The sequence below is a fragment of the Scatophagus argus genome, chromosome 3 (genome assembly GCF_020382885.2).
Source record: "Scatophagus argus isolate fScaArg1 chromosome 3, fScaArg1.pri, whole genome shotgun sequence".
Classification (NCBI taxonomy): domain Eukaryota; kingdom Metazoa; phylum Chordata; class Actinopteri; family Scatophagidae; genus Scatophagus; species Scatophagus argus.
Window position 1 is genome coordinate 27,699,597 of NC_058495.1, and position 26,285 is coordinate 27,725,881.

At 44.1% G+C, this 26,285-nt stretch overlaps 1 protein-coding gene across 2 annotated transcripts in view; it reads left to right on the plus strand.

Moving 5' to 3' along the window:
- Nucleotides 1–13,239, plus strand: part of dag1 (dystroglycan 1) — a 35,558-nt gene extending 22,319 nt beyond the window's left edge. For both annotated transcript variants that reach the window (XM_046385222.1, XM_046385224.1), the window contains 2 exons: nucleotides 8,529–8,990; nucleotides 9,105–13,239. In XM_046385222.1, the coding sequence (XP_046241178.1) occupies nucleotides 8,529–8,990; nucleotides 9,105–10,931 (2,289 nt within the window). In that variant the 3' untranslated portion in view covers nucleotides 10,932–13,239. The remainder of the gene's footprint in view (nucleotides 1–8,528; nucleotides 8,991–9,104) is intronic.
- Nucleotides 13,240–26,285: the final 13,046 nt, after the last annotated feature.

Below are 26,285 nucleotides of genomic sequence, written 5' to 3' on the forward strand. Positions count from 1 at the left end.
ATTTCGAAGGTCGGCGATCAAGGTTGTGGAGCGAAAGGCCAAATCAATTTTTGTGCTTGGCGTTGCACTCATACTAATGGGCTTTTCTTATGAAAATCTGCCAGAGTTTGAGAGCGCTCTCGCTCCATGACAGCTCGCCGGCCCATTCACCTTTAGCTGAGCAGCCTGGGCCCCATCAGTGAATACAGCAGTGATTACCCATTCGTAGTGCATAGAGCTGTGGAGTCTCAGCCGGGTGGGCAGGACGTCAGCCTGAGAGAAGCACATCGAGCTTGTAAAGAGGTCGCAGATACGTGTTATTTTATTTCATGCTTTAGGGCTTGATGAGTGATACGCTGGATGAATATACATTAAACGATCTGCTTTGGGTGATGGATCTGTGATGCTTCATCTAATCTAGTTACCCTGGAATAGTTTAAAGTCCAAAGTAAAACAGAAGTAGAGTTTGCATACAACACATCTAAAAGTTTAACTCGCATGCAGTACAAAGTAACTTTATTAGATACCACAGCAGTAATCTGATTACTCCGTGGTTCACCAGGTCGATATGACTCAGCACACACAGACTTCTTCCGTTAAATGTGATATTGTAGTCTTGTCCTTTAATATCACTTGTATTATTTAGTGTGAGTATATCTGGTGATCATACCGAGAGTCAGTCTGTGAGTTATGAAGGAAAATGTGAAAAAGTGTGATCGGCTGTCGTGTGTCTAAGCTCCAGCTGATTGGCCCTTCAGTTTGTGTTACTCAGCGATGAAGATGACAGAACCATTCATGCTCATGTCCGTTCTGACACACTGTATATGAGCCCACAGTGAACGCTGTGTTCATTTTAAAGCGTGTTTGTTGCCTGAATTCTTTACTGAAGCCGTTCAGATAAATCATTCTGTATTTCGTTGAAGGAGAAAGGTTTTCTCACTTGATTTCTGCTGCTTTTTCCTGTCGCAGCAGATCTGAGGACTGGACAAGGGTTCTCCATGAGCTGCTGCAGCGTCCGTTCAGGTGCTGCTGGGACTCAAAGATCCTGCACTCCTGCGGCTGTTATTAATGGACATGGCCAACAGATGAGCACTCTCCATAGGCTCATTACTTATTACAATTTGCAGAGTAATTAGCTGATTGGCTGACGGACTGCCTGGCTCCTCTTAAATTCCAGGAAAGAACTGACACTAGCTGACATTTCTTTTGTACTTCCACTCTCAGGAAAAGAGGATCCAAAGTCCGGCAGCGTTGGGTTCAGAGTGTGTGTGTGTGTGTGTGTGTGTGTGTGTGTGTTTTTACATGTGTGCCTGAAAGCATACGTTGTGTATTCCTATGTGAATATCTGTGTGCAGATTAAAGGGAGCTAGCAGCTCACGGGCTTGTAATTACGCTCTGAGTCTTTGTCTCTCTGCATGTAAAATCAGCCCAAAGCGCCAAGCCGGATAACAAACAGTTCATTTACAACACACACACACACACTCACACACACGTGTGTCAGAGCACATCGACGAGCTGTGTGAGTCTCCCCCTCCTGATGAATGGAGACAGTAGCTTGCTGTTGACCCCTCCGAAACATTTTGGTGGGAAAGCTAACTTTCTCTTGGCTGCGTGCTCTGCTCTCCTTTCAATCCATTCTTTTTCTAGTTGTTCTTCCTTTCTTTTCCGCTTCTGCCATTTGTGTCTGTCCCTTGCTCTTAGCTGTAGTTTTCTCCTTTCAAACCGCAGCTTTCTTTCTGTTTCTTCCTCTTTCCGTTCACTTTGCCGTTTAGCTTCCAGAGAAACCCTGACGGTCTCTTAACGTTAAAAGCGTGGCTGTCACTCTGCTGTCCTGCATTAAGAGGGCTCACCCTGTAGCTGGCAGGGCGGCGGTGGAAAACTGCTATTAAGAGAGCAGGAGGGGAGGAGGCAGCCCAAAGATAAAAACACACAGCAGAACATATGAGTCACCCTGGCTGTGAGCTCGCACGCCGCCGTCGGTTTGCTGGCACCGGAGTGGTGGTGGCCATGTTGCTATGTAATTAAACGTACAGCAGGCGAAGCTTCCTGATTCACATGTTCCAAATTATACACTCCCATAGATTCATTCATGACTTGGTGTTTCTGTCCACGCTCAGAGGCTCCTTCGCTGTGACTCAGGCTGATGCCTTCATGTCAGTGTTGGATTTCAGGGTGTAATTTTCATTTGACCTTTAGCGCACATAATTCACTGCTAACCTCCGAAAGAAAAGTAAGAAAGAGAAAAAGGAGCCAATTAGGCAGCTGAAGTTTCCAAAGAGAGTTGTTCGGTGCTTTGTGCATTTGTTCTCCTCATGTTGTCATGCTGTGTGTTCTCGTAGCCTAGCAGCCACAGGTTTTGGCCTGGCTGGTGGCCTGCGGCCTGCTGGATCGTCACCCAGAGAGGAAGTGGAGTTGCAGCGCAGTGGGCCGCTCTCATTGGTCTTCCAGGCCTAGTGAGCGGGGCCATGTTTGGTGTGTGGAGGTTATATTTAGATGCTGCGATTGGCCTGTTAAGGCAGCTTTAAGCGGAGCCACACGCTGATCCTCACTGCTCAGATGATCGTCTCATCTCCATCGCCCTGCGCCCCCCCACTTCTACAAAGGCGTGTCTGTGTCATGTCTCTCATTATCCCACAGCAGCGTGTGAAGATGGCATCAAAGAAAGACGGGATGATAACTGCTGACTGACGGACAAGCCTGACGTCTCAACAAGTGAGAGCTGAACCCCGATGCAGAGTCAGAAAGGGCAGGCAGGCGGAGGTCCAAAACAATATTCTTTTATTCAAATCAAAGAGCTCTAAACAGGCACACACTTCTGTGGCGAAGGATCAACAAAAAAAACTACAAACAGCTGTGGAAAAATCATGAGACGAGACAAGGAAATCCTGGCTTGGAAACATGGAGACAAACAAACAACCTGACAAAGAGTTACGGGGAAGACGAGGACTACATAGACAACATAACAAGAGACAGGTGAAACACATTAAGGGAGGAGAAAGCAATCAGGATAAACCAAAGTAAAGTTACATGAAACAGGCACACACACACAGGGGAAGTGACATTTTCAAAATAAAACAGGACATGACAAAAACCCGGAACATAATACATGGAAACACATGAAAAGACACACATGAAACACGACACATGGACCAGGAATCAGAAGACAGAACACAAGGCGTGACATGACGAGCAGAAACGGTTCAGGTTACAGTCAGTGAAGACAGTCTGTCAAACTGCGAGACTCAGATCACTTTGTAACCTCATGTCCGAAGAAGAAGCAGAAGAAGAAATGAAAGGAAGGTGACAGTCGACGCTGAGTGCACACACAGGATTTCAGCTCAGCGTGTGTGCGTTCAGTTAAAAATCAATCCACATCAGCTATCGATTTCAGGTCCGGATCGATCGGGAGTGATTAACGCTTTAAATACGTACTTTAAATCTGACCGAGTGACATCATCGGTGTTCCAGTCCAAAAGATCAAATTAAAAGGGTGGTTAGATCTTTGTGAATGAGTATTGGTTGTTGGCAGTGACACAGCTGTCAGAGGTGCAGTTTGAAGCAGAAGTCCAGTTGAATGTTTGTAGTTTGTAACGACACTGAAATGAGAAAGACTGTGATCGGTTTCACGGTTCAGTTTTCACAGAAGCCATTCAGACAGAGAGAGAGAGAGAGAGAGAGAGGTGGAGAGACACAGAGACAGAATGAGGGAGAACTTTATGAGCTCTACTGTGTGTGTGTGTGTGTGTGTGTGTGAGAGAGGGAGAGGGAGAGAGCCTACTTTAGTTTTACAGCTCAGAACCCTCTCCATTGTTATACTTTAATGACTGTGTAATAGGGGTGTGTGTGTGTGTGTGTGTGTGTGTCCTCGCCATGTCTCTGCAGATGTCTCATGTCCTACAGCAGAGTCTCTTCACAGAATCAGTAGATGTATTCAGTTTCCGCTGACCGTCTCGTGCTGAGGGCTCGGTGGTCGCGGAGCCTGGTGAACTGATGCTTTCCAGCTGTGTAACCGCTGCAGGGCTCAGCGCCAGGTGGAAGCTCGAGGATCGTTCACGCTGTTGTTTAGGTCGAATTTGACGTGTCAGCTCCTGTTGCTCTCTGAAGGGCTAAAATGGCAAAGCATTTTCATCACTTGGCTGCTCAGTGCAATCTAACCGTCCAGTCTTATGCGAGGCATCAGAAAGAGGGATGAGTCGGACCAGTCGTTTAAACGTTGCTCCCCTAAACGAGTCATTAAGAAGGTTCTCTGTCTGAACAGGTGAGGTGAGGCAGAGGGTTTGTTTTTAGGGTGAACTGGTCCTTTAGCTGATCCCTGGTCTCAGAGTCAGTGGGCTCAGTGTTTTGTACCACGTGTCAATGTGCCTGCTGTGGACCTGAGCCCCAAATGAATTTTTAACCAGAGAAAATGGGCTGTAAGATGGGTTTTCCCTCGTAAACATCCGCCTGCCTGGAAGCCCCCCACCCCACTCTTTCTATAGCTCTTCCATCCGTCCGTCCCTCCTCATATTTTCCACTGGAAACACTCTGACTATGCCAGCAGTTCCCTCCATGCCTCTCTGTAGGTTTTCCTTCTCGCCTCCCCTCTCCCTCACTTGCTGTGCTGGGTTGCTCTTCGTCTCGCTCCGCTTCTCATCCCTTTTCAGATTATCTCCCACTTCCTCCATCATTCTCTTCTCTTCCCTCCCTCCCCACCTCTGCTTCCATGCATCCTCCTTTCCTCTTCCTCGCCACATTCCACTCTTTCCTTCGACACGCAGGGTTTCATTTCCCCTCAGGTCATCGTATCACAACGGCAAGCCCAGGCTGCACCTCCTCCTTCTCCTCCTCCACAATATGAGGCTTATCTGTCGAACTGTCAGCCGGGCAACAATGGCCTCCTTTCTTCACGTCCGCCTCCTGCTGCAACAATGAGCTGCTTTCTTTCCTTCTTGTAATATCTCGATGTTTTTCTGTCATCGCCCCTCATATGTCTTTCTGTGCGTCTCCCCTGGTGAGACGTGTTTGTGGAGGAAAATCGTGTCTTTGATGAAGGCAGCATGCAGTATGAGCAGATGTTTTCAGATCTTACATGGTCTGCTTTGGTTGTGGCAGTGATTCAAAACCATAAAGATTAGTGATGAGAAATAGTCCAAGTCATTTTCTGCATAGACTTTAGATTAAATAAGCGGTGCCGGAGCAGCTCTTCAAACTGGACAGAACCAGACGGTGACTTTTTACAGAAACCTGAGAACACATTTGAAATCGGTTCTGTTTCAAGTGCTGGGCCAGTATAGGATGAGTTCAGTGACGACACATTTCACACATTTTCGTTCAACTTTGTGGTAGGTGTCACTCGCTCAGAGTTTGACTTCAGTCCAGGCTGAGGTGCTCATTATGCAGCATCACGGAGGAGGCTGAGTGTTGCATTAGTGTGCAAGAAGGATTTTAATGTTGTAGCAGACCTGACTGCTGGACAGATTCAGTTATGGAAAAAGTTTCTTACAACCCTGATTCTAAAAACATTTGGACACTATGTGAAATAAAAACACAATCAAACATTCACAGAAAAAGCACTTTTCTGCAGCGTAATACACCACATAATGTGGTGAACCTCAGCCTCAGCCCATCCAGTCACGATTCTGTCACCAGTTAGCAACCTGTTAGCAACCAGACTGCTGTTTTCTCTCTTTGTGTGAGGAATCACACCTGTGCTCAGTATTTTTGGACACATTGCATCACTTCACCTTTTCATACTGAATTCTTTAGCAGCTTTAACATGCACACACTCCCAAGCTGTGTGGTTCGTCACCTGAACGATGTGTCCCCTGTGATCCTGGCTTTCACAAACTTTGATTTTCTCTTTTGCTCCATGGGAATTCCTGAGCAAACCCTCATCTGTGCTCACATTAAATGAGAGGAAATCATAGGGCAGTTGCCTTCAGTTAAAGCTAATTCGAGATTCGAGATCAAGAGTGCGTAGTTAGCAAAGTTTTTTGTGCATATGTTAAATGAATCGAACGTAAGCAAAGGGTCATACATAAACTTAAGGTCAAATATGAATCTAATAAGAGTTTTATAAATGAGGACCCAAAGTAATACTTTAATAGTAATAATACCTTAATAGAATTGCTTGAGTAAATGTACTCAGTCGCACTCCAGCTCTGGTGTCAAGGCACATTCGTCACACCAAACTGAAGCAAAGTGCTCGGAATTTGTTGCTTAGTACACGCTGCAGAAGTAAAATTCCATCTGGGTATCTGCTGGAGCCTCAGCAGCTCCTCCTGAGCGGTGGAGGCAGAGGGAGGAGCTCTGCAGAGTGACGTGAGGATGAGCCTCTGATATGAGATGATGTCTCTCAGTGTTTCATGCCTGATGCTCATTTAGACTTCAGATACACTTTGTTGCACCACAGTGGCCGTCACTACAGCTTACGAAGCTGATAATCACACTGGCTTAATGGCTGCCTGTGTGTGTGTCTGTGTGCGTGTGAGTGTTTGTGTGTGTGCCTGTGTGTGTGTGTGTGTGGTGGGAGGTAAAAGGAGGCAGGAGTCTGTGAGAGCATACGATGAGGGCCAGACATCAAGCTCTCTCGTGCTGAAGCCTCATGCCATGAAGAGATATGAAACATTTTTCTTGACATTTCGGGGGATTTGATGTATTTTTCATGTTTTTTTAGGGCGGCAGGAAACAAGCTCTCTGCTGAGTTTTTGTAGTTTTTAAAGGCACGATTGCGTTGCCTTCAGTCCGTCGATTTGAGGAGCCGACAGAATCTCATAGTCTTCCTGTGTTGTCCAGTTCATAATGAGTCCAGTTTGTTTCTCTGTTTCCCCTGTGAGTCAAAAGTGTCGCAGCTGATTTTGTTTGTTGTGATAATTTCACTCCTTAGAGTATCTAGAAAGAATAGACACTTTAGATGGATACTTTACCCGTATTTCATTGGCAGCCGATAAGGAAGCGACCATCAGGACACGGCTGAGCGATTTACGGGGCAGTTATGACAGTTATGACTACTGCCTGGCGTCTCGTTTGTCCTTCGTCGTCTCGTTGCGTTTTCATTTGCTGTGTCAAGAGGCAGTTGGTTTGTTCTGAGGCTGTGTGACAAATGAAATCAAAGACTCTTTGAGGAGTGTACATTTGAGCAATTGTATTTCTTGTGTTTTTTCAACACTTTCAGAGATATTCTGGGTTTCATTGTCTTCCAACAGCAGACATGCTGTCCTGTTGGAGAGAAAATAGACGTGATTGATGTTGTGGAAACTGTGTGCACGTTTTCCTCTAAGCCACAATTATCCCAGTGGCTTGAGCTGTAAATAATATTTGTGTTCCCTGCAGTAGTGGCCAAGACTCATGACATCTGTCTACATCACCACATCAGAAATGAGCTTTTATCTGCCAGTGACAAGGACTCCCGGATTCTGATAATGACCTTTTGAAGTAACGACAGCAGAAAAGGGGAAAGCAGGGTTACAGGAGGGGTGAAGTGTCAGAGGATCACAACGGGAGGCAGGAGCTTATTTCCACAATGTCCCTTCCCTCTTTCCTCTGCTTTTGGAAAACAGGAGGAAATCCAAGTGTTACTGGGGAAAAGACGTGTGGACGCTTGTCCAGGGGGGAAGCTTTTTAAAGGAATTGTCCATGAGGGGATTGGACAGGGAAATTGAGAGAAAATGCACACGGAGCTTCCTGTGTGTAGCCTTGTGCGGACTCGTAGGCCTTGTGTGTGTGTCTGTTTTTGTATATGTCTCCATGTTTTAGAGAGAGAGAGAGAGAGTGTGAGTGAGTGTGTGTGTGTGTGTGTGTTTTCCCCCGGCGCTGCCTGTGTGCTGGTTAGAGCATTAATGATGTATCGAGGGAGCACTGCTTCTACATAATTTATCAAGCAGGATTTATTAGCTGCAGAATTAACTTGTTGGGGCTTGGGAGCACAGGATGCATTTGTTCTTGTCTTGGGATTTATGTGTGTGTGTGGATGCTTCATCACTCCCTTGTGATCCATTTCTCTCCATCAGCCTCCTGCCACCGGGACATCCCTGATCATGTAATTGGCCAAGTTATTTTAATTTTAAAATTACACTTCATAGTGTTGCTTTTCACTGTGTCTGTATTGAATACCATGTTGATTATCCACAGCAGTAAATTCTGTTCCTCAACTGTTTATTTCACCTCTCCTGACCTGAAATGCAAACTGCAAGGGTTTATATGGTGCATTTAAATTCTTGTGTAATGGACAAAAAGATTCAACCTCTGCTTCTCCTTTTATTTCATCTTTTTACTATGAAGTTTTACTATGTTGTTTTTTTTTGTGGGGTTGGCCAGGAATTACATTATCTGTTTCATAATAAAGCACAATCTTTTAGCTTCAGTTTTAATGTCACGCAGATGGTTGAATTTTAAAACCATTTGCGTACAGATCATTTCTAACATTTTTCTTATTGTTCTAAATGTTATTTACAGATAAATTTCAACATTCATTAAATCAAATAACTTCCCTTCATTTGTGATTATCCTTAAGTCATTACTGATGAGTCATCTCTCCTGGTATTAAACATCCGCTTTCTGTTTTCTTTCAGATCACAGAGTTGGGTAAAGACTCGCTCCCTGCCTGGCTGCACTGGGATGCCAGTAGCAGAACCCTGCAGGGTCTCCCTTTAGAGGAGGACAAAGGTGTCCATTACATCTCTGTATCTCATCTCCACACAAAATCTGCCTCCTCTTCTTCAGAGGTGTTTTCCATTGAGGTACACCCTGAAGATCACTTGGATGCAGATTCGGCCCAGTTGGCATCCAACCAAGCCACTGACGAAAATGATGTCCAGTCATTCATGTGTGGCAACGAGGATCCAGTCACAGTGCTGACTGTGATCCTAGATGCCGATTTGACCAAGATGAGCTCGGAACAGAGGGTGGAGCTCCTGGACAACATGAGGAGCTTCTCTGGGGTGGGGCTCCAGCACATGAAGATACTTCCTGTGGTCAACAACAGGCTGTTTGACATGTCTGCATTCATGGCTGGGCCAGGCAATGCAAAAAAGGTGAGTGAATATGCAAGTGACAAAGGAAAATGAATGCTGTTGAGCATGTTTGTCATTAATCATTTAACACATCATATCCTGAGATGGATAATTAGATCGTCAATTTCTCTCTAGGTGGTGGAGAATGGAGTTCTGTTGTCCTGGAAGCTCGGCTGCTCCCTGGAGCAAAGCACAGTGCCAGATATCAACAGTGTCCAGGGTCCTGCAAAGGAGGGCACAATGTCAGCCAAGCTGGGCTACCCTGTGGTGGGATGGCACATTGCCAACAAGAAACCCCATGTCCCTAAGCGGGTGAGGCGCCAGTTAAACAACACTCCAACACCTGTTTTGGCAGTGCTTCCCCCAACAACTGTAGTGGAGCCTCCAGTGAGGATTATTCCTACCCTCTCTTCCCCCTCTATTGCTGCCCCAACTGAAAGCTCTGCTCCACCTGTAAGAGGCCCTGTTCCTCTACCAGGCAAGCCGACAATCAGATTCCGTGACCCTACTGCCCACACCCCAACTCAGGGGCCTCCTCAACCAACGAGGGTAATGGAGACCACCAGCATCATGGCTATTCAGCCAACCACGAGCAGGCCTACTTATGTGGAGGCCACTGCAACACCATCCACACCTACAAGAAAACCTGTGAAGAAACCTAAAAGACCTAAAACCACACCAGCGCCCAGGGAGCCAAAGACATCCACAGCTAAGCCATCCAGGCACACCACATTATCGCCTGTTGTCATCCCGGATCCGTACAATGAAAAGCCTGACTTGCGTAACCCCATTGATCAGGTCATTGCATTGGTGGGCACCTATTTTGAAGTCAAGATCCCATCTGATACATTCTTTGATAAAGAGGATGGCCCAACAGACAAGCTGCGTCTTACTTTGAGGCAGAACCATAACGAAGTGGTGGGAGAGGGCTCTTGGATCCAGTTCAACACCACCAGCCAGCTCCTCTATGGCCTTCCTGATGTCCAACATGTGGGAAAACATGAATACTTCATGCAGGCAACTGACAAAGGTGGCCTGAATGCAATTGATGCTTTTGAGGTCCGTGTGAATCGCTGGCCTGCCAATGACAAGACCCCTGTGATATTCACTGCCCGATTTGACGGTGAGCCACGGTCAGTAGCAAACGACATCCACAAGAAGATTCTTCTTGTCAAGAAGTTGGCATATGCACTCGGGGACCGCAACAGCAGCACAGTCAGTCTGAGAAATATCACTAAAGGCTCCATTGTGGTGGAGTGGACAAACACCAGCCTCCCACAGCATCCATGTCCAAAGGAACAGCTCACAGCCATGAGCAGGACGCTTGCCAGTGCTGATGGAAAACCCTCGCAGACCTTCAGGTACTCCATGGAGCCTGAATTCAGACCTCTGGATGTCAAGGTTAAGGGAAGGGCAAGCTGCAGAACATATTCCTTCATCCCACCAGAAGAGATTGAAATACTAGAACCTCCAGCAGTCACTCCTGCTTTGGGAGCTGGCCGGCAGAGCACTGATGATGTCTATCTCCACACGGTCATCCCTGCTGTGGTGGTGGCAGCCATCTTGTTAATAGCAGGTATTATTGCAATGATCTGCTACAGGAAGAAACGAAAGGGAAAGCTGACCATTGAGGACCAGGCCACCTTCATAAAAAAAGGTGTGCCAATCATCTTTGCCGATGAACTTGACGACTCTAAGCCACCTCCGTCCTCCAGTATGCCCTTGATTCTCCAGGAAGAGAAGCCCCCGCTTCCACCCCCTGAGTACCCTAACATGGCCACACCAGAGACCACTCCCCTCAACCAGGAGATGCTGGGGGAGTACACAGCTCTGCGGGATGAGGACCCTAATGCACCACCCTACCAGCCACCACCTCCCTTCACCACTCCCATGGAGGGCAAGGGCTCCCGTCCAAAGAACATGACACCCTACAGATCTCCACCTCCCTACGTGCCGCCCTAAAACTTGTTCATCCCTCACCTCGTAGGGTGGAGGGACCTGAGAAACTGTAACGGTTTCCATTCTGGTGTATGTCTGTCTGGACATTTACAGGGAGCGACGACAAGAGGTGCTAAAGAACACAACAGATACAAGGGACTTTGGGAGGGGGAGAAATCAGTCGGGTGGGCTTTTACAGTTGACACGTGGGATGATTGGTTGAAACAGCTGGGAGGGACTACTGTTTTAGTGGTAGCCCAGCTACTACAGTGGCCTAAGACAAACAAATTCTCGTCCCGTTGGCTTTTGGATCAACCAGTTGGTCAGAAGCAACTAGTGGGAGATGTGTTCTCACGTCCCATTTTGTTTCCTCTCTTGATTTAAATACTGGCTTTTATGTAGTTCTTTTTTCCTTCATTACCCCAAAGTTATAATTCTTTTTTTTGTTTCTGGACTGAATGCCTAACTGCTTTTTTTGTCTTCTCATGAGAAGACAGTGAACTGAAATCTGACCACTTCAGGCTGCAACTCGTGTTTTTAACAAGGAGTGAGATTGTCTGAATATGAAACAACCTGTCATAAGGATCTCGGATCTCATATCAGGCCTGCAGATGACACAAGAGAACAGGAGGACAAGCGGTGTGTGTGTGTGTGTGTGTGTGTGTGTGTGTGTGTGTGTGAGTGTGAGTGTGAGTGTTCAGATTCAATACGGTTTGCCTTTTAACACTAGTTGTATGTTTCTATCCTTATTCACACTGTCTAGTAAAGATGAGAATAACAAGGTAGCCTAAAAAAGATTTAGAGATGAATAATAAGTAATTTGTTTGTTTTATTGGTTTTTAAATTCACTGTATATCTGGAAGATGTTCTGATAGAGTGTGTTCTATTTTTTTTGGTGGTGGAAGAAAGCAGGAAGACTGCCTTGCTAAAATAACCTTCAGGAGCTCTTGATTCCTGTTTTAATATGACAAAGTGTTAGTTACAGTCGATCAGACTTCCTCTCAGCAGATCCAACAGGTGTGTAAGCAATGAGAAAATTGGGTGGAGTGAGGTTAATGTGAGGAAAAATGAACTACTGTTTTTATTATGAAAGAGATTATCTAACTTGTAAATGCAGATTTTAGTGTGGATTTGAATGCAAATTGTGTCATTTTACAACCCAGAACAAATGGTGGCACGGTACCGTGGTGCAAACCATGGATTATGTTAAAACCTAATGGTTTCATTTTCAGTTTTACATTGTGTCAACAATGTACTTAAGGTCTGGTTAGGTTTAGGCACTAAAACCACTGGCTTAGGGTTAGGAAAAGATCATGATCATGTTTTGCCTTAAAATACCTGGTTTTGATGCCAGTAAGAAGAGACTCTCTCGGTGTGCACTTCAAAGTATCCGCTGTCGGTGCCCCGAGGACGAGCTGCAAAATGTCCCACCAGTCAACCAATCAGAACGTGATAAAACACATGATATGAAATGTATAAAACTAACATATCCGTGATTTGCAGAAACGTACAGTGGCAACATTTTAGTAAAGTTTTAAGAAGATTTCATGCAATTTGACCTCAGTTTAGTGACCCTGTTACTTGACGTTAAAAATTCAGGAGGATGTCATTTCCGACTTTCTCTGCATACATACAGTTCCTCCAGTACAGTGGTAAACAGGAAGAGGAGCCCTTCAGTTTATTTTGGATCAGGGACAATTATTTGTTTTATTGTGTAAAGGTGGCACTTCTGTTCTCCGGTCAGAGGACAAACTGTGTGTGCCAGGATGGGATTGTGCAGAGATTCACCTTTTCGAAAACGAATGTGGCTGACACAGAGACACTGACAGAGAGTTTGCAGTAATTAGCTCACTGAAAAATCGTCAAGGAAAACCTCCTTCTAGTTTTTGTTTTTTACAAAGTTTTTGATACAACCTCAAATTGTTTGATTAAGAGATGATTAATGATCCTGTGATTTGTAAAATCTTAGCCTAGAAGTTCAGTCATGATTCAGTTATGTACACTCTTCTTTTTGTCATGGGTCGCATATTGTTCTATTCTAGCGTGTGTGTATGCATATGAAAATGTATCCCCACTATACAGAGACGGAATGAGCGATATTTTATGTAATCACAAATTTTATTTTTATGTCCTTTATGTTTGCTAATGAGTTTCAACTGAAAGTGACCCTTTGCAATAATAATGTAAGTCTCAGTCCGCTCAGCGACTGGTCGATGCAGGTTAAAGCGAGTGACTCGTATCGCCAGAACTCTGTTGGTTTTTGCAGGATGCCAAGGCTTTTTTTGCTTTTCAAGTGTGCATTGTCATAATAAAACCAACTGGTACGATAAAACCCTTCTTATTCGTGGGTGGTCTGATTTACCTCACTGGTTCTGTCGGAGCTTTCCACCTCCCGTCATATTCCCCGCTCAGAACCTGACCGATGTTTATGGATGAGGTTGTTGATCACTGTCACTTTTCTACTGCATCCACTGAGCCTTGAATTGAGAAATCAATCTGTCTGAAGGTCTACACGAGGTTTCTCCTCCCTCTACGACACACTGCCTGGCAACTACTTCTGGTTTTTGGACTCAGTGGAACAGTCATCCTTTTTCTACTAAATTATTCTGCTATTGAATGACTAGCAGAACAGTTCAGTGTGAAAGCTCTGCCTGTTGAAAAGGCTGTGCTGTCACACTCTCAGCTCCCGTCTCTCTGCGCACTGCATACAGATAATTTGCATTTATTTCTCAGAATATTGATAAGACGTAAACAATTTGCCAGCTCTCCTGCACCTATGTGGCAAGTCATGACGGTGTGTTTTATTTGGAAGTGGAAGACATTGCTGTTTGTTAAAATGGATCAGTGACTCATAGATTTATGGATGATTAATGATTGATTTTTGATTTGATTGAGAGAACGTGAAGTAGATGAATGCACTGTGACAAGGTCTTAATCTCTCTTAAGTCAGTAATCTGCTCATTTCAGAGAGGGTTTAATCAACACCTCTTTGGTCTCTCAGACTTTATGAAAACTAACCGTGATTTCATACTTTATATTCATTATATTTTTCTGCCCTGTGGAGCAGAACTCTGTCACTTTCCATAGACAGATTTCTGAAAATCTGATTGGGGATTCTGGAAGATTTCACATGTGCTGAGTTTGCATTTTATAGGACCTAATCAGTCGCCTTCAAAACTGCAGACAAGCTCAATCTCAGCTCAGCAGGAAGTTGCTGAGTGATGTGTAGTGCCGTTTGGTCTGCATCCTGCAGTCATGCAGTATCGCAGAGAGGCAGCTTTCTTTCTTTTTCCAGAACAGACACTACAAATAGTCCAGCTCATCACAAGGGCTGAAGGGCTGACAGCTGTTTGTTACAGTTAAAAATCACATGGTCTATGAAGAACACTTGTGATGAAGAGGTTGGTACTTTACAAATCCTCTGAGAACACCAGATGGATAAATACCGGAGTAAGAGTACTTGACAGACTCGGATCAATTGTCAGACTGCATGGCTGAACACAGTATGACTCCATGTTCCCTGGGTGGCCAAAGCTCAGGGTTCCTATTCTTAGATACTTAAGAAAATGTCTAAAGAGACTTGAAAGAGGAGCTTTGAACTGGTGTGTACAATAAGATTATGTTGGAGTTTTCATTTTAGTCATTAAAAACAGAGTGGATGACTGAATCTCCTTGAAGGAAAGAAGAAAAAGTCAAAATACATGCAGACACACTGAACTGAAGTGCTGTTGAATAGTTCTGACTGAGCGGCTTCCTTGTCCTGCTTGTTAGGAGTCGGCTGTGGATGCTACAAAGGGCGACAGACACTGCAAAGACAAACAGTTTCATCCTGAATGTATTATATACTGTGTGTCAGCCGTCCGATAGGTGATTTGTCCTCCCTGAGTTGTGACGGACTTTATGAGATGATTGAACAGAGAGGTCCAGGACCGTACCTTTAGAAAGCTGTGCAGTGCTTTGTCTGCCACAGACACAAAGGCTTCCCTGTCCTACAGGGAGGCTTTATTAAAACCCTTGACGTGTTGGAGTGAACTGGCTGTGCATCTAAAAGAGGGCAACATGGAGTCTGAGCAAACTGTGTTGTTTAAATTTCAAATAAATAAATTAAAAGTCATTTAGAACACAACTGAGCTGCTCTCCTGCAGCCTGGCTATTATCTGCACAACCACGAGGAGCAGTGAAATACTGCTTCATTACAGTGAGCAGCGTAGAACAGCTGTGACCGACCTGATCTGTGTGCCTGTAGCTGTTTGTCCATCCGTCCATCTGTCCTCCACCCTCGTCTGATTCCCACCTGTTGATGGATTCTGCTTTGAACTCCCCTCCCATCGCTCATCTCGTCACGCTGAGTGTTCTCCACCCGGCGTCTTCCAACAGAGGGGAGTGAATAGAGTCTCCCCTCAGCAGCAGACACAGCTCTCCACTGCTTCTGTAAACCACATCATAAGTTCTTGGCTGCTTTTACTGAAATGTTCCTTTTTCTCTTTGCTCATCCAGAATGCTGCAAATATTGACAAATTTCCACTGATCTTCGTCAGACCCACCATTCTGTGTGTGTGTGTGTGTGTGTGTGTGTGTGTGTGTGTGTGTGTTGAGGTTAGGTCAAGGTTTTCCTGACTCTTCTTCACAACATGTGAGCAGACGTGTGAACATGTTTGCATGTGTTGCATGTGTTCATGACTGTTGGGATGAGTCCGGGACTGGAGGTTCTTCTGTGTTGATAATCAGTCCTGTGTTTTACATGAACATTAATCGTCATACACACACACACACACACACACTCACAGATTTGATGGGAGATTCGTTTCCATCCCTTCATGTCACTCTGCATGCTGGTTGTGCTGCACTGGAGAGGCTCTGTGTGCCAGACAGACAGCGAATGATGGAAAAGAAGAAGTCCTGTATTACCTGTGAAACAACACAAGCATATTGCAGCATCTCGTCTGTTCGATCAGTGCAGCCCGTGTGGATCTCTGAGCATCAGTCAGTGAACTCTTCACTGATTCAATCTAATTCTCACTACCTCCTCCTCCCTCCTGGGTCTTGTGCTTTTCTTTTTGCCTGCAGGTAGAGGAGGCAGAGCCATCTCACCTGAAGTCACGCACCTGGACAGGCTGGGCTTATGTTTCCTTCCGTCGCATCATCATCATCATCATCATCATCATCATCATCTCCCTGTTTGGGTTTCATGTTTGTTTCATTACTGCAAACCAACGTCCTCTGGCTGTACTACTGTACTGTGAGGGACTACGTGCAGACTTTGGAGAGGAGCGTAAAACTGAATCAATGACTTCATTAAAAAACACATCCACATCCTGCAGCAGCCTTAAGAATTAATTTAGCCGTTTTCGCAGTTTAAGTTCCATGAAAACCAGTCAGCAGCAGAGGAAAATGATGAGCTAAAAGTAACAGATGAGTGGTTGGAACATCCATACCGACCAAACTGAAAACTGAAAATTGACAGCTCAATTGTATGAAAATATTGTGGCCTCCATGATTACATCCACAATATCCTGCTTGACATCCAGTTAATTCAAACAAACACATATGTTTGAGGTGTTGATGAAGAGGTGTTGACTTCATTGGTTTTACAAACGGTACACTTGCTTTGTGGCTTTGCTGCAGTCTTTCAAGTGTTAAGATCAGCTTGTGTTGTCCTACAGCCATGTGAGCTGTGATAAAACAAACACTGCTGAGCATCACTGTTTGTTCTCCTTTCATATTCAGCTGCATCAACACTGTGGGCAGCAGACATCCACATGTCTGCTTTAATACACACACACACACACACACAATTCAGTGTCACAGCCATTTTGCTCTCATCTCAGGCGTGGTTAGTATTCTGTCCCGGTGCCCAGTGTAGTATGAAGCAGGGCTCATTTGTATGTTGATAAAATGTAATCTCCCAGGTGCCTGGCTGAATCTGTGAACACTATCCTACTGACATTTGCAGAATGCCAAGCAACACGATGCTTTGCCAGCCAGGGTGTGTGTGTGTGTGTGTGACCTTGTATTTCACTGTGTTTGTGTTTCTTCCTGCCTGTGTGCTGGTCTGTATTTCCTCTCTCGTCCCGTGAGGTGTGTGAGGGATTAAGCCGACGTTTGCTCTCGACAGCAGATAAGATGGTAATGCTCATGTCTGACAGGAATTAAGTTTCACAATCTTTCACAACAAAGCTCCGAGTAGCTTAGCTGTTTTAATGAAGAATCACTCAGACTTCAGTTTCAGCTGTTCTCGCTTTTTGTGTTGGTGAGCATCTTGCAACTATTCTATGACTTTTTTAAAGGTGTCGCTGATAACTTTTTGATGTAGACTTATAATTTAGAAAAATAATAAATCCACAGAGCCTTTAGAAAGGTGTGAAATGATACTTTTCCTAAAATAAAATTTTACGACTGCAAATGAATCATTTAAAAGATTTTGATAGGACATCTGGTGTTTGGTGTTGCTTCCAACAAGGCTGGTGAGCCAATAGTACGATGACGTTGGTATCGTGTGGTCTCTTTGTGTCAGCGAACAAAAGTTTTAGTAGCTGCTGATTAGAAGTGGAAAAAACTGAACGAATGATGAGTTTGAGGGTAACGTTGAGCTTACCGGACACTCAAAGTACAGGAAAGCCACACTGAGGTGGCTGCTTTTCCTCCAACAGCTAGCTAAAGCTGCGTTTTGCTAGCCAGCTGACAAGTTAATTTGTCAGCGATGGTCTGTCAGTATGTCAGTAGTGAAAACAAAATGTGCTCATCTTTCTCATCACTAAAACCATTCTTACTGGGCTATTTTATGTGCATGTGTTTGTTTTTCAGAATGACAACAGACCCCCTGAAACATGGCCTGTCATTTATCTGGATGATGTTAACTCCCTCAGTGAACAGAACAAGGTTCCTCACCACACACCTTCTCCTCATTTCTGTGTGCCCTGAAAGCTCTGACTGACAGGTGTGATGCTGTTTTAGGCACAGTGTAGCTCCACCCTTCGCTGTTATTAACAGCTGCATAATGACATCCAGTTTGGTGCTCGGCCCTCATACAGATGGTCCATCAGAGCTTTTGTCCTAAAGTATCCACCTGGTGAGGCCGATGACAGCTGACTCCACCGGCTGAAAAACCAGAACATTTAAATATGAAACAAATGAACCAGTAAAATAACACTGTGAAACAATAATGCCATATCTAAAACTGATCCAATGTTGTGGCTTTTTATCTTTCATCAAACTCCCCTGAAATGCAGACTTACAAAATAAGTGAAGCCGGTGAGGTGAAACATTAAAAACATTGTGGCTGTACTGGTTTCAGTTGGCTGCATGTCAGAAAGGATGAGCAGATTATCGGTTTGCTTCAGTTTGCCAAGTGACCTTAGTTTTCTGTGGTTTGGGTTCAGGGTCATGTTGGCATTTCTGTTACTGCCTTCTCTCAACACATCTTGCCACTGTGTGTGTCCTGCCATGTTGCTGCACCTCTCGCCTCAGGCACTGACAGACCAAGTCATCTGGTCCAAAGACAGGAGTGTTTAAAGTGTCAGTGAGATCTTTGTGTCCCTCTTCCTCTTCTTCATCATCTTCTTCCTCCTCCTCCTCCTCTTTCTTTTTCTGTCTGGGTACACTCATCCCCCAAGGAGTCGCGTCAAACCGAGAGGAGCTGATATCAGAGGTTGTGTTAGTCCCCTGTGGGTTCAGGATCAGAGGGGTCGAGTCAGGAAAAAGCAAAATGTGACAAACACAGGAGAAGAGAGGACAGGAGAAATGATTTTAGTGGAGGGAAAGATTTGCCATATTGCAGCGGGGAGGAGGAGGGAAATGAAGAACAGAGGAAGAAGGGCGAGGACGTGAAAGACTAACGTACTGTGAATCAGTGTTAGATAAGAAACAACCACAATGAATGTCAGCCAAGGAACAAAACAGAGTAAAGCTGCCTTCTATTTGTCCTTCTCTGTTGTGGGTGAAGAGATGGCAGAAGAGGAGATAAAACAAAGAGTCTGCAGTCAGGGGAAATGCAAAGGAAAACTGAGCTGTTTTCCTTCAAACACCAAAGGAGCATCAGTGGATCTTGTGTATTATCAGCACAGGACAGTTGTATTCTCTATACTTTGAAACCTCCCCCTCGCGCCACTGTGGACCGTCTGTGTCGTGGGTTCAGCGTTCATCGTGCTAACTGGTGTTTAGGAAGTTGATAAAAATGAATGTGCACTGAAACCCAGGAGGTGGACTTTAATGCTTAGATTATGTTGTTTGAAGGAACCCGAAAGTTACTGCTGCTGTCGATAGCAACATTATTTGTTCTCAAATTGATCTGCACGTGTTATCTGCTCACGTATGATGCTGACAGCTCATATGAACAGTCACACCTGAAGGCAGAGTGAAAAACCTGCTCTCATGTGATGTGTCTTGTTCGAAACGGGAAATAATTGTGCACGCTGTGAGTCTGTCCTCAAACTCATTCGTTAAATCAAAAAAATTTTAAATCTTGCTTACATTCTTCTTCTCTGCACACCTGGTCAGTCAGGTGTGAAGTGGGCGCCTTCAGAAAGTCACAGTTACGTTTGAACAGCAGGGGACTTTTCAGATGCAATTTGATTACCTGAGTCAGCTGTGTGGTTTGATTACACAGTGTCAGTACATTTAAAATATGGATATCATAACAGACGCAGCACTGCTCACTTTACAGTAGCTCTGCAGCAGCAAAGCAACAGTCAGAAGAAATCACATGAAATCATATTTATCATCTCACACTGTCAAGACCTCACTCAGCAATTCAGGGACCAATAGAAAACATTGTTCCACAGAACCTCTTCAGATCTTAATGGTGCTATAAGCCAGAATATATTTGGCAGGCTGTTATTTTCTGCTTGGTAGTGTTTTCTTCAGCCCAGCTGGAGTGTTAAAGGTCAAGAGCGATGGGGAGATGTGTACAGCACGAATAACATCGAAGCACAGAAGCCTGGGGAGAGCCTACAGGCTCCTGTGGGCCTGACTTGATTCATTAGTTAGAACTGCAGCAGCTCCATCAGTGAGCGAGGCCAAGAGATCTGAAGACAGAACTTCATAAATGAAGCGCTGGAGATTTTCATTATGGAATGGGTCAAAGAAGATGTGTTCAAGTATCTCCTTGGCTCAAGCAACCTGCACATAGTCTCAGGGCTCCTTTTTAATGTGCAACTTCTCACACTGAGCCACTGAAAATAAAAGTTTCTTTCCCAACAGTTGTCACTTTACTGGACTGGTTTTACATGAACCTGAACCTGAGGTAATTCTGTAAAGTTGTTTAACACCAACCAGACTTGACAGCAACAATCAGTGAGCACATGAATTCTAAGACAGACTGATTATTGCACAAACTTTAAAGTGCTTTTTGAATGATAAGATGTGCATGGCGGTTTGTTCACAGGAAACAAAGACTCGCATGTGCCACTGCTGTTGCTGGTGTCTCTGGTCAACGTATGGAGAAAAAACCCGTGGGACCTCTGAATGGCTGTGATGACGAAGACGAAGACATTACTGACCACTCCTTCTGTCCTCTGTCCCAGCTCTGGGCCTTGTCAGCTGCAATCCTCACAGTGGATACTTTTTAATTAACCTTTGACAAATTTGGTGAAAACTACCTTTTCATACGATGGACCTCGGTCATGTCTGCATAAACATCTTATCCACTGGTGAATTTAAGGGCATCATTAGAAATGTGGTAAGAGGGCATGTGGTTTGAATAGTTGCTGTTTCATTGTTGTCTCTTGTATATCATATTATGTGTACTTAATTCTAATATCTTCTAATTTTGTATGGCTGCGACCTTGTCCAGGTCTCTCTTGTAAATCTCAATGGGACAGACTGGTAAAATGAAGGTCAAATAAATAAAAAAAAAATGTTGTATGACTGAAGTATTGATGCTGTTGTTAAAGTCGTTAAGTTGAAAACCATTTCAGAGAGGAATTTCAGAGTGGTCCACTACCCAAACTAAGATTCTGGTGCCCTCAGGAATGACTTGCAGGTATAGTCCTGTATATATCAGTTGATTTATGCTTGTTTGCACTGGTGTAACATCATAATGAGCCCAATGTGGGTCATCAGGAGTATTTCAGCTTAGGGCTGTGATGAAGTCAATGGCAGTGCACTAGAGTCTCTAGAGTCTCAGTCTCAGCACTCTCAGAGGATTTCAGACAGCTAAGGATGTACTGTGAATCCACTGCTGCTGTGGCTCTTTGCCTTTAATTTTACTGAGTTCCACTTTGTTGCATCTCTGAGTAGAACTTTTGCTTAACCTAAAACCTTTTATCTCACTGCCAAACAAACTAAATGGTTCAGTTATGTTGGTATGGAATGTCTGGAATTGAATATGAGCAACTTTGGGGAAAGATAGACAAAAGATAGAGAACACAATCAGCTAGTGAGTCTATCAGCAATTAAGAATCTCGATTTACCTCCATTGAACTTGAACTGTATTGGATGGCAGAGACTGTATCTCAGCATTCAATTGGTCACTATCAAGGCACTGAGAGGCTGACTGTCCAACTGAAATCAGGACGGAGCTCAACATAATGGATTCCTATTGGCTTCAGCTGGCAAGACAGAGTACACTGGAGAGGTGAGAAAATGGCTTATTGATGACTGTAGTGACTGTGTGGCATGTTGGGGAGAAAATCTTAGTACGGCAGTGGAGGGTTTCCTGCAGAATAAAACAGCAATGGAAGTCTGGATGTCTTAGGCTGAAAATATTCATCGAAGCGGGTTCTGTGTGTGATGTCACCTCAGTTCTGAAGGGATGCTCCCCAATACTAGTCTCTATACAATTTGGGGATGGTTCACACCTTGTTCTAGGTAAAGTCTTTGATTAAGATAATGGGCAGGTAACCATAAACATTAAAATTTTATGCAAGAGGTTGAAGAGCTCCCTCATGAGCCTCAAACACTTGCCCCTTTCAAGGTCTTCAGTATCAGCAAACCACAGCTGCATCTGAGGGAGACACAGCTGTGGTTTGCGAAAGCTCCCAAGGTTTGGTACACTTGCCGTACCACTGTGACCCCAGAACGACCTTTTGCCCTGTAAGGAAGGCAGGAAAACTCCCTTAAACTGCACACTCTCTCAGAAGTAGAAAAACCTCAAGAAAGATTTCATGATTCATCACCATTCTCATTTCAGTTCGAAAAGGTTCTTTGAAAAGCCGCTTTGTGAGGTTTAGGGTTCAATTCTGAATTTGAATCTGAATGTTATTATTAACATTAGTATTATTGCTATTCACATCTCACAAATGTTTTCTCACAGAGATTTTACTTAAGCCGAATGTAGTGAGTCACACTGTATAAAATTCATTGCTGAAACAAGTTTATTTATAAACTATTGCCAGCGCAGTTCTCAATTGGCTGAATATTGTTCCAGGATCATTTTGTTTTCACTGCCTCATTAATTCATCTTTTAAAAGGACCCTTTTAATGAGGTTCCTCCAGGAACCCCCCAGTCAAGCACGGTTCCTTAAAATGCCTGAGTTCTTGAGACTCTACAGTGCTGAGAGTCTCTCTCTCTCTCTCTCTCTCTCTCTCTCACACACACACACACACACACACACACACACACACACACACACACACACACACACAGGTGTGGAACTTGTTTAATTTCACTTCCATTAATCCCTTAGAGGCTTAACTCTGTTCAGAGCTGATGGTGGGTTTCCTGCTGGTTTGTGCAGAAAATCAGAAGTTACTGGTTAGTAATCTTATAATAAATTATCTTACATTTCTGTTGGATCTCTCTAAAAATCAAATTAAAAAGTTTGGTTTAGACCTGCTCTAATTGGAAAGTGTTATTTATTTATATTTGAGGTGCCATCCCACAATTATCATTAGAGGATTTCCTTTACAACATGTCTCATGGAAGTGACTAGAAATCAGTCTGTTACTGATTTCTGTAACAGACCTGGGGTCCGTTTCATGAAGCAGGTTCAACAAACTCTGAGTATGTATGTTAACTCTGAGTTGACAAACCCTGAGATGAAAAACTCAGAGTTTCCTGTTTCAACAAAGCGGATTCGCATTAGTTTTGTCGACTCTGAGTATGTTAACTCTGAGTATGTTGAGGCAAGCTCGTGCACCGCGACTCTACAAAAAGCCCTCATCAATGGAGCCCCGATTCACTGATTCACCACGGAGGCCGGAGGGCAAAGAAAGCGCTCAGCATATTTTTCACCGCTGGAGCTGGAAATTTTGATGGAGGCGTACGGTGAATATCGGTATATAATCCGGAAAAAAGTAACACCTGCGGCAAAAGGAAAGCGAAAACGCGTGGGGAAAAAAAATCACTGCTTGAGTCAATGCGTAAGTTTTGTTTAATCACTAATAAAATATTGCATGTAAAATATGGTATTGACCCTCTGTTCATGTAGGTGCAACCCAGGGGATGAAAAACGGGTGAAATAAAAATATATAATTCAGTCAGGTGAGGCTGAAACATAACATGTCTGGTTGTATCTCACTTTGCTAACATTTGACATGTCAAACTATTTAAATGTATTTAAATGATTTAAAACTGTACAACTCTTTCATCCCCGCATGATGTTTTCACACATTCTGTTCTCTGTAATGTTTCATTAATTAATGTGGTGAAGTTAACATTTGACTCCTGCCTGGCCAACAGAAAGAGGGTAGACTCCAGACTCCAACCTGTTGTATGGAACTCGACACACCAAAACTCATAACCAATAGTGGTGTAAAGTTCATAGAATAAAATGCTTGTCTTCAAAGGATAATGAAGATGAAGACACTGTGTCTGCTGTCACAGAAAGGCCTACAGAGGCATCATATTAGATCAGCTTTACATGTACATGTGACATTCTTGTATGGATTTATATTGACATGGAAGCTGACATTGTTATCCTTTGTTAACAGAGCGTAACTGGACAGCATGAAGAGGGTCCATCAAACTCTGCAGCACCAATGAACGCAGTGAGAGTTTCAGTAAACAACACAGTTTAATTCTGTACAATTGCACATGTAGAATAATATATAACAGATAAGGAAATGGTGTACTTGGACCGCCAGATCCAAAAGGCAGATCTGGAAATCGAGATACTTAAATACAACTTAGAGGTGGGTGTGCAGTCACAGGTAAATTTAATTTATTATTGGAACAATATGAAAAACTAACAGAAAAATGTTCTCTTGTCTCTCTCTGTCTGTAGGATATAAGGAAGACTAAATAAAATCAATGTGTGACAGTGTGGTTGTGCTTTTATTGATTTAACCTGGAAAATGATTATTGCATATGAGATCTCTGATTGCTCTTCCATCCTGGTTTTCTGGGAGGTGGATGGGGTCTTCCTCATGGTCTTCTGTTTGTAGGGCAGAGTGTTGCTCTCCTCTAATAGTCGCAATATTATGGAGGATAACACAAGCCACACTTATGTCACAGGCTCTTTCAGGGGTTACTCTGAGATGACGTAAGCCCTGGAAACAGGCTTTCAGCAGGCCTACAGTCATCTCTGCCCTGGCTCTTGTCCTGCAAGTGCTGCTGGGGGCCTGGTTGAGGGTCTGGGTAAGGAGTTATGAGTGTGGGTTAGCAGGGGTAACTCCTGTCACCCAGAAGGAAGCCTTCAATCTCTCCTGCAAGTAAAGTCACATTTATTTAGTACAGATATTTTTTAAAGATCTTTTCATTAGACAAAGATCTTTACAGTGACAAACAGCCACCAGTGCAGTGTTTCAGACCACTTACCACAGTCCAGTCTGTTGCTCAGAGTAGACCCTCGATATATACAGGAGTCATGCTCAGACCCAGGCCACTTGGCTTCCACATTTGTGATGATGTGAGCTGCATCACAAATGATTTTAACAGTACAGAAAATGAGACTTCCTGTTCACATAATATTCATTTTGTGAAGGAGCAGTGATAGGAATGTGAGTGCCATCAATGCAGCCAGTCACATTGGGAAATCCTAAAAGACATTCAAATCTTTGCTCCCAGAGGTCACAGCAACATGTTAACAGAAAAATTATTATTCATTTGATGGCTCTCACAGGCTTGTGGCCAGGAAAAACAAGACAAACTGAGAGAAACCGTTTCAGAGCGAGGCTCACCTTTCTGACAGCTCTGCAAACAGGTGCTTTACTTATGTGCTCTGCATCTCCAGTGTTGTATAAAACTGTCCCGTTTGCGGAAACGTAGAGCAACGCAAAGTATCTGTTCAGTGGTGAGTGCATGGCCACGGTGGGTGATGTGAGTGATGAGAGGACGGATGAGGCTGTGAATGAATTGCAGTGACTGTAATGAAAAACGATAAGGCTCATATAAAAAGTCGGAACAGGATGAAAAATTACCCAGACGTGTTCGGAAAATCCTCGCCCGACGCAATCACATTTCTCTGTGAATCAGTATTGCTTCTTCGTCTACGGGCTCCTCCAGAAACACACACTCGATTTTCGTAAACTTAGCAGGTTCGACGGAGACTCGCTGAATAAGGAAACGGTTCAGGCTTATGTTCCGTAAAGGGGAGGAGTCGGAGACAAACTCAGGGTTTCTGGGATAAAACCTGCTCCCGACCAGGTTATGTTCACAGACTAAGTTACCGCGGTAACAGACTCTGAGTATGAGTTACCTCGCTTTATGAAACGGGCTTAACTTACTCCTGAACTTACCCCGATCTCAGGGTTAACTTACCTCGCTTCTTGAAACGCTTAACTCAGGGTTTCGCTGATTTCAGGCTTAACATACTCAGAGTTTCCACATAACCTGCTTCATGAAACGGGCCCCTGCTCTATTGGAATGTCACAAACGGTGTCGTTGCTGAAGCAGAAAAAGGCTGAACCCCGATGCAGAGTCAAAATGGCAGGCAGGCGAGGCAGAGGTCTGAACAATGGTCTTTATTTTCTCAAGGCAAAATCAAAAAGCTTAACTAAACAAAACAGGCTCACGTTTACTGTGACTAGGAATCTAAGGAAAAACTGTAGCAAAAACTCCTTGCATGGCATAGCAAGACAAAACATTTCCTGGCCTGAACAGAAGACTTTCAAAAACACACTGACAAAAGTGACGGGGAACACGAGGACTAAATAGACAAGACAACGAGACACAGGTGACACACATTAGGAGGGAGAAAGCAATCAGGAAAACCAAAAGCAAAGCTACATGAAAACAGGACACACAGGGGAAGAGACACCTTCAAAATAAAACAGAACATGACAAAAACCTTGAACGTAATACATGGAAACACAAGACACACATGGAACATGACGCAAGGACTCAAAAACCAAAAGACAAAGCATAGCAAAAACACCAAACATGACATGGGAAGTGTCATTAGGTGATTTTTTTTGTTGTGAATTGGTGTATGAATAAATCAATTGAATTGCACAGGTCAAACGCTTCACAGACGGCTGCCCTTAGTCACCGGTCCTGTT